Source organism: Quercus suber, unplaced genomic scaffold (genome assembly GCF_002906115.3).
Source record: "Quercus suber isolate HL8 unplaced genomic scaffold, Cork oak 2.0 scaffold_122, whole genome shotgun sequence".
NCBI lineage: Eukaryota > Viridiplantae > Streptophyta > Magnoliopsida > Fagales > Fagaceae > Quercus > Quercus suber.
The window spans coordinates 1,312,765-1,321,996 of NW_027069587.1; the positions used below are offsets into that span (position 1 = coordinate 1,312,765).

The following is a 9,232-nucleotide window of genomic DNA, read 5'->3' on the forward strand; positions in this document are numbered from 1 at the left end:
ACATGAACCCGACACGCTAACCCGAATTGACACCCCTATTCCAAAGAAGTTCTGCCCCTCGTTCTTTACGCCTGCAGATCTTATTTAAGCCAATCTTATTGTTCTTATTGCTAGATTTTTAATCTGCATTTACACATTTTTGTTTTTAATTTTTTTATTTAGTTAAAATTAATAAATTAATTTTTTTTTTTAATTTAGATGCTAATGTGAAATTTTTTAATGTGAAATTTTTTAATGTCAAAATAAATTTTTTAATTATTATTTTAATGTGTCGTCAGCTATGTCAGCTTTTTTTGTTAGTTGGGTGACGGTAAGCACTTAAATGTCAAGCGTTAATTGGTTTAGGGACTAAAAGTAGTAAAATGAAAATGTAAGGACCAAAATAGAAATGTCCTCAAAATATAAGGATTAAAAAAGCATTTATGCCTTTTTTTGTTTTTTATTTTTTTATTTATTTAATTTTAAGTTAATGGATAAAACAATATAGTTTTATGTTATAAGGAGAGAGAAAAAGTTAAATGATTTTAGTAGGGTTCGAACGTGGGCAACATATTCCCCCATGCGTGTCTTACATAATAATATTTAATAAATATCGGTTTGTTTAAAAAAAAAAAAATCAGATAAACCTATAGTTGCATTCCTAAATACGAATATTGAGTCTGTTTGGATATCGCTTTTTTTGCTAAAACTAAAAACATATTGTTGAAAATATTGTAGATAAAAATAAAAGTTAGCTGAAATAGTATAGTGAAGTTAATAAATAATATCAAAAAGTGCAGTGGGGCTCATAAATAGTAACAAAAATAGGTTGAATAATGAAATAATTTTTATTTTTCATTAGTATCCAAACGCAGACATTGTTTTCAATACGCAGTTATAGGTTAACTATAGCCACGTTTTATAAACGTAGCTATAGACTTAACCTATAGCTACGTTTTAAAAACATGGCTATAGATTAGGTCTATAGTTGCCTTTTTTTTTTTTTTTTTTTTTCTATACCTGGTTATAGGGTCCTCATTCCCCACAAAAAAAAAATAATAAAATAAAAAACTATAAAGCTTTAAATGAAACACCTTCTGAAAGCCTCGACCAACATTTACTTTCTAGATCAAAAAAAGAAATGAAGGATAAAAAAAATTAAGCTGTTGATTTCTCCTCTTCAGACGCATTCCTTTTTTTCGATAAGTTCCTCTTCAAACACATTCCTAGATAACTGTTGCAGGAAGTTACCAAGCAGCCTCTGATCCAAAAACATATTAGGTATCTGCAAGAAAGAACTATTAAGTAAAGCCTACACACACAACACCACACGCCCACACACACAAAAGAGAGAGGGAAAGACCTTTTCCCCAAAGAAAATTTTTGTATTATCAGCTATGGCCTCGATGAATTTAAGCTCGAGAAATTGCGGTGTCAGCTTCAACTTGTTTGCTTCAGCTTCCTTCAGTAAACTAGAAATGTATATAGAATAATATTATTAGTCATTTCTATAATACCATATTCATATCTTTTAAGCTGAAAAGTATATGAAGCTAGCACCGGTAGAAATCTGCATCAGCCAAACTTTTTTGCCGAGCCATGTATATCTGGTTCTCAATTTCTTGCTGCTTCCTGACACTATCCTTTTCCATCAACTTCTGTTCCATAAGGATCTTGCTCACATTTGCAACCTTTTCAGCTTCAATGATAGCCATTTTCTTATTTGTCTCTGCCTCTTTCTCAACCACTCTCTGTTTCTCAATAGCAATTAAGACCTAACAAAGTAACATCAACATAAAACATAGAATGATGCACTCTATTAACTTCAAAGGCTTACTGTGTAATAAATTATCCAATATGTTTTTCATTGACTGGGTGTGGGTGCAAACAAAACACATGCATGTACAAAGTTTGGATATAAGTTTAAAAAGCTCAAAGGACCAAGGCTAATTTGAAAGGGTAAACTCAATGTTCAGCCATAATTTGAAATAATAAACGTACATTAAAAGCACATTTAATTCAGAAAGAAACTGCATATCAAGAATCATATTGTGTGCAAGTGTGTGTGTGTGTGTCTATTTGCTTTGCTTGACTAACAGAGGAAAATAAAAGAAAGTAGAAGGACCTTCTCTCATATTCAGGAAAAAGAAACTGAACCTTAGTGCGTTCCTCTTCCATCTGTTCAAAATTGCGTCTTATGCTTTCCGGGATTTTTGGCTTTGTAACGCGAACACTAATGATTTCAATACCTGGCGCATAACGTGTGCAGTCACCCTGGAGAGCATCTTTCATCTTTTCATCAATCTGTGAGAGTTAAATGCTTTGTCAATATAACATGAAATAAATAAATAGAAAAGGATTTGATTACCCCTACACTAGCACATGGTGCCATGATGTTACACAACTATTTGAAGTATAGTTATAAGGAGCTTCTTAATGATGCTGGCAACTTAACATTAACATAGATTCCCGAAGAGAAATAATCCTTGGAAGTCAACACAGCACTAATTGCTGGGATTTTCTTGAGGAGGGATCAAATTGTTCAACTTTTAAGTTAAGATTTCAATATGCTTAAACAATCTGTCAGATTAAACTACTAAAGCAGAAGGAGAAAAGCACACTACTTTAAACAGCACTTGGAAGACTTATTATCCTGTAAAGCTAAATTGGAAGCTCCCAAAATATTTTCATTTATGGCTTTAAAGGGTATGTTTTCTTTAGCATCCATACTTGATCAAAAACATCAATGTAGACTTGCTGAAGAGAGTGAGAGCTGCAAAACTGATTGATCTCGTGATGAATTTTGTCATATATCCATGTATTGTCATACTGCACCCCATAGTTCAGCAGAGTGTCATGCACATAGTCCTTGTGAAGCCGGTTAACAACCTGAAAAGGCATTATTTTATAATCAGTGCATAGAAGCTGAGCATTTCAAACTTTAGACCACTTGTAAACCATAATGTTGATAAAGAGCAACATCTGCTAGTAGCTGTACCTCTATCTTCTCAAAGTTGATCATGACACCTCCTTTTGTACCACAAGGAATATCCCTCACCTGCAATTATACTCACAGGAAAGATTTGAGCATTAGACTGACAAGATGAAATTCCTCAATTTTCATAGCATTGAATTTTACCTGATCTGTCTGAAGGGTTACTTGAACAGGCTCATAATGGGTTATAAAAGGCAGCTTCAAATGAAAACCTGAAAATTAAGTGCATGCAGACATTTCATAAGTTCTAGGAAAGTAACTACTGAATGAAAATCATAAAGAAAGGACCATAGTCAAACCTGGATCTGTAATCGTCTTTAGAAGGGCACCTCCTCTCCAGTAAACCCCAACATGGCCTTCTGGAACTTGGTGCAGAATGGAAAAACCATTCCTAAAAGTTGATGATGAAGGAATCACTATCTGTAAAATTTATATTCATGTCAAATATTTTCAAACTCAGATAAAATGATATGAACACTTATTCCATTGACTGAGATTCAAAATAAATCTAAAATTTTAAACAAACTAGCATTTAATAAGAAAATTATAGAGTCACTCCATAAAAAAAACACTAATCCACTATTTTCTCTTTTCAGGTATGCCTCCCTGGCAGCTGCAATTACTAATAAGTAAAGGAGTGTAGCAAATCACAAAACCAGGCCAACCTGCCAAGAACAACATGACAAGTTTTGATTGTTTTTAGTTTGGTAACACTTTTGAACAAAAGACTAATTCAAAGTGGGAATTAAATACATTCTCATATCTTCAAAGTGGTTCTTTCAAAAACATGCCCTCCAAATCAAATTTTTAAATTTTGGTGTTTTCACATGAATGCAAATTTGACATTTTCATAAGCTGTATGTAACTAAAACTGGTTTTGAATCTAGACAAACTGGATGAATAAAACAACTTCACTTGAACTACTCTCATTTTTGGTTTAGCCTGTATCAAACTAAACCAGCTTTGTGGTTTGCAAACATCCCCACAAACATTCTAGCAACACAATTACAAATAGAGTAATTTAGAAATTACTCTATATCCCTAGTGCATACTCAATGCCACAATGTAAATTCCTTTTAAATTTTTTTCAAAAAAAATGTTAATAATTAAATGACAATAGGCATTAGAACCACAATTTGTAATGCAAGGTGAAATGGACAGAATAAAAGTCCTCTGTCTTACTCTTACTATGTTCTATTTTATACTCCACCATTTGTAATCAACCACACGTCCATTTTTCTTCTTATAAAGTAATCCACTTTTAAAATGAGGAAAGGAAAAAAAATCAGACGTGTGACATACTGCAGTTAGTGGAGCATAAAGTGGAAGACTAGAATGGGATAGAGCATTTTTATTTGTAATGGAACACCATTGAAGCATTTCTACTAGAAGCTATAGGCTATTACTCACTTGTTGTAATCTTTCAATGAGAATATTGATGCATGTTGAACCTGACTTGAAACAATGCAAGCCCACACAGAACAACAACTACCATCACCATAAAGGGCAACAAATACTAGAAATAATCTTGAGTCACATTTTTATACCAAAACAATTTGATGATTATAAATCACATATTACAGATCCTGAAATATTATTGAAAAATTTACAATGCCAAGACATTGATTATAATAGTGACACAGATTTTATGAAAAATAATAAAAGATTCATTGAACTATGATTTAAACTAACAACAACAACAACCAGCCTTAATCCCAAATTTTTGGAGTTGGCTACAGATTTTCCTCCATTCTATTCTATATGAAGTCATACTCTCTCTTATTTCTTTTATTAATAATTCATTTTTTATTATTTCTACTAATGTAATTTTATGTCTTCTTCTACTCTTTTTTTTTCCCCTCAACTTAGATCAACTCACTTTCTTACCAGTGCATTAATCGCACTTCTTTGAAGATAATCAAACCATCTTAATGGACTCTTCCTCATATTTTCATCAATAGGGGCTACCCCTATCTTTATGCAGATTTCTTCCTTTCAGATCCTATCTTTTCATGTATTTCCACTTATCTCATCTTAACATTCTCATTTTAGCTACACTCATTTTTATAAATATATGCTTATTACTAGACCAACATTTGGTACCATAGAACATAACTAGTAGTATAGCAATCTTATAGTTTTCTTTCTAACTTAATAGGTATTCTACAATCACACAATACTCCCGGTGCACTTCCCTATAACTATTATTTAAACTAAGATGGAAATTAATCTAAGAAGCTAAGAACATATCAAAATCTTTAAAAACATATCTGAAATAAAAATTTTTTTTTTTTCCTCCTAACACCAACGTAGGAGTTTTCTTGCCATGTCCATATTTGACATGCGTCCAAAACAAAAAAGTGTCTTATGAATCGAATATATGTATCTACCTCTCACTGTGTGTAGATCCCTTTTTATTTTATACATAAAATAATTATTGGCCCGACATGGACACAGTCACAGATTTTGGAGCATATATGTTTCTTCACTTAGAAGTATACATGATGAAGCATCAATTCAGTTATTAAACAACAAGCAAGCATGCTTTGCTAGCAAGTCATATTTTACAAAGAATCAATTAAAACAGACTAAATCAAGTAGCTTTAGAATCAGGAAATCAAGGCGCAGAAGATAAATCATAAAGAAGTAAATCTCAAACATATAATAAAACGGATAATGTGAGCGATCAGATGCTGAAGCAAACGCTATTAAAATCAATGAGAGAATGTGATAATATTGAAGAAGGCGATGAAGAACAAAGCGGCGGCGGTGGAATATTGATATATTGTGTTAAAGAGTTGATATTTATAGTTTGATATATAATACCATGGCGACGATTGCGATGAAGGATAGGAAGACTGTGGGAATCGCAGAGAAACCGCCACCTCCGCCGCCGCCGCCTTGAGGAGGCTGTAGAGTTGCGGGTCTCGGTTGATGTGTATCCATAATGCACAGTGTCAGTCAGTCAGTACGAAAGGCCTCACGCAACTTCCGTTTTTCTATCTACCGAGGAGAGTACCAATGGAATTTGGTGCTTTGCAGCTTCGGGGAGGTTGGTGTGATATGTGAGGAAGGCATATCTTCTTTCTTAAGTTGGAGGGAAGTTATACGAGGCAACTCCTCGTGGACTCGTGACAGATAGGATGCTAGTGTACACTTGGAGCTTTTAGAATTTAGGGGTTGTTTGGTAAAAGTGTTCTAATAAAACTGGTGTTCTAGTAATATTGTTTATACTTTTTGTAAATATGTGTAGGTAAAAAATTGTGTGAAAATATATATAATGTTGTTTAAACACTAAAAATTGTTGTTTAAAATACCTTACTAAACACTTTCTTAGATTCAATGTCATATATTGGGATGACAATTTTGCCCCACTGACTCACTTTTCTCCGCTTTACCTTATGTGGGTTTTTTCTGTCCTGTAAAGGTGATAAGTGAAAAGAAGTTTAGACTTTTTAGACCCACATTGCTCTATGTTGATAAGAGTATAATTATAAATTTTTATATTCTAAAACTCTACTATTTAGACTCTTTACCTCTATTTTGTAATGTGTTATATTATGATATTTTTGTTTTTGTTGTGATATTATTTTGTTTAAATACTTAGATAATATTGTTTCAAAAAAAATAAAAAAGTAAAAACACTTGGATAATATTATTCAATTTTTGTTAAAAATTATTTTGATTTAATAAGATAAATTTAGTTGTAATTTATATATTTATATATATAAAATCGAAGTCACTGAAACTTCGATAACTTTTCACGCCAACACAATTTAAAAAAAAAAAATTTATTTACCTCTCCAAAACAAAACACCATACTTATCTCCTCTCTTTTTTCTTTACCGATACTTATTCTTTAAAAATGAGCAAAACCGGACTGACACAGACACAAACTCAGCACACAGGTTAAAAAAAAAAAAAAACAAAGCTCCACAATATTTAAAAAAAAAAAAATTATTTAACTCTTAAAAAACGATACTTATCCTTCTTTTTTTTTACCGACACTTATCTTTTTTTTTTTTTTTGATGGGACCTGATACTTATCTTTAAAAATAACAATACCGGATTGACACAACACAAACTCAGCACACGGTTAAAAAAAAAAAAGCTCCCAGGTCGGCACAATATTTATAAAAAAATTTATTTATCTCTCCAAAATAAACAGGATACTTATCTTTTTTTTTACCCGATACTTATCTTTAAAAATAAACAAAACCGATTGACACAAACACAAACTCAGCACACAGGTTTACTCTTCCCTGTTCAGCTGCCCTCATCCCTTTCTCATTGTAGATTGCTTTGATTTTGGAGCAATATATATTTTTCTATTCACACAATGCCGCATGGGTTCTAATTTTTTCCCTAGATATCACTTCTTCTTTTTTGAAAAAGTCACATCAAAAGCTGTCGATGNGAATAGGGTCAAAGCCGAATTCTATCATGGAGATATTAACTCATTTGGTAAGAATATCATTCCATATTTTTCTATATGATTAATGTTACTGATGTGGTAGATATTTACTATTTAAATTAAAAAAGGTTTGCGAGAGGTGAGTTAGGCTGATTTCAAGACTCAAACGTGGAACACATTGCTTGAGGCGAACATAACTTGCCATCGCAATGTCTTTTATTTCAATTTTATTTCAATTTTCTTTATAATCTGTAGGACTGGTCTTTGATTCTATAGATTCCTTGAACAAATTGAAATTGAGGAATTGTTACCCTTAAAACACAAATTCTAATGCTTTCAATTGATCATGTTTGACAACCTATATAGTTATTAACCATTTTGTCTCCTTCAACTTATAACTTGCATTTGTGTAGAAAGAAGTTCTTGGGTCCACACGGATGCCAAATGGTGCAGTTTTAAAAAGAAAGAAGGTATATTCTTGATGATGTGTTATTCTATTTAATGGTATTTTGTCGTATATTTGCTTCTCATGGTGCTTATTACAAGTGGCTGTATTGGATATTGTATGATAGTGGTAATGTTTTTTTTTAAAGACTTTTAATTATTGATTTGATCCTTCTCAATGTTGCGCTTTTCTAGGTTTTGCATGTAATGCTATTCTTAAAATTTTAGTTGATTATCTGTTTGAGTGATGAGGAGAAAAATCAAATGTCTTGATTTGAATTATATGGAGTAGCAAGTATGGTTAAGCTAAATATAAGTAAATCATTTCAAATTTTTGCAGCATTCCCTATTATAATGTTTTGAAGATAAAATGATAAGGATAGTTTATATATATATATATATATATATATTATGCAGAGGGTTGTAATTTAGTGCTTGAGTTTTTTAATCACATTTATGATGAAAATTTTTGCTATATGTTATGTATGTTAAGCAAGCTTAGGGGTGATATTGTCAAATTTACATCTTAAGAACTTTGAAATCTTTGTGAACAAGTAATTTTATTGTTCTTCCTCCTATCTATGGTTGTGGCATGTTCTTTTTTATTTCAAGGTAAGGATTCTACAAATTTCTTAGAGCAATTCTGGATTGAGGTTGTCTAATCTTGGCTTTTGAGTAAAATTTGATTGTCAAAATTCCACCATATTTGTCACAAATAAAAAAGATATATGTTGCAACTAACAATGGCAAAATTGTTGATTTATGTGCAATCATTAAAATGTTGAATTTTGGTTAAAAGGTTGATATAAACCTAATTTTTAGCATCTTTCATGATTTTAAGTGAATACATGTAAATTTGTTCAATTGCTAATTTTTATTCCTTACAGGGCTTAAGGGCTTTGAGGAGTACATAAATTTGATTGTGGATGATGCTAGAAAAGTCAACATCAAGAGGCAGGGCAAAAAACTTTAGGTGGGTTCATTTTGTCATTTTCTTTTTCTTTTATTCTCCAAAATGTGCATACTCTGTGATGATGCCGAAAATCTCACCAGTGAGTTGCACGACGCTTGTACGCTCAAAACAACACCTGCACAACAAAAAAGAAAGGACCTCACAGAGAGCACCGGTGTGGTGCCGGCCAAATACCCTCCGAAGGTCAAGTTAGAACTTCTTTTCAACTCTAGAGTGCTAGAGAGGGGTTAATTATGCGTACCTCGGCTCATGAGGGTATTGGGGTTTTTATAGTAGTAGTGGGTGGACCTTTTTTCCTTGGAGTAGAAGTCTTTTCCTTGTAGGAATCCTTATGCGCGTAGATTGCGGAATCCTTTCCTTATAGGACTCTGATACTGGGCGTGGAATACAAGCAATTTCTAAAACCCATGCGTGATGACCAAGTTAT

At 32.3% G+C, this 9,232-nt stretch overlaps 1 protein-coding gene and 1 long non-coding RNA gene across 2 annotated transcripts; one reads left to right on the top strand and one right to left on the bottom strand.

Moving 5' to 3' along the window:
• Positions 1-1,073: 1,073 nt before the first annotated feature.
• Positions 1,074-6,064, bottom strand: LOC136068584 (uncharacterized). The gene is made up of 9 exons (XM_065775940.1): positions 5,801-6,064; positions 3,274-3,394; positions 3,119-3,186; positions 2,978-3,037; positions 2,710-2,868; positions 2,137-2,283; positions 1,540-1,754; positions 1,343-1,451; positions 1,074-1,264 (listed from the first exon to the last, which is right to left on the bottom strand). The coding sequence occupies exons 1-9, from the start codon at positions 5,918-5,920 to the stop codon at positions 1,160-1,162; spliced, it is 1,104 nt and encodes a 367-aa protein (XP_065632012.1). The 5' UTR covers positions 5,921-6,064; the 3' UTR covers positions 1,074-1,159.
• A 1,327-nt stretch (positions 6,065-7,391) lies between these two features.
• LOC112023213 (uncharacterized) lies at positions 7,392-9,218 on the top strand. Its single transcript, XR_010629935.1, has 3 exons — positions 7,392-7,438; positions 7,802-7,858; positions 8,720-9,218. It is a non-coding gene; the product is annotated as an uncharacterized LOC112023213 (long non-coding RNA).
• Positions 9,219-9,232: the final 14 nt, after the last annotated feature.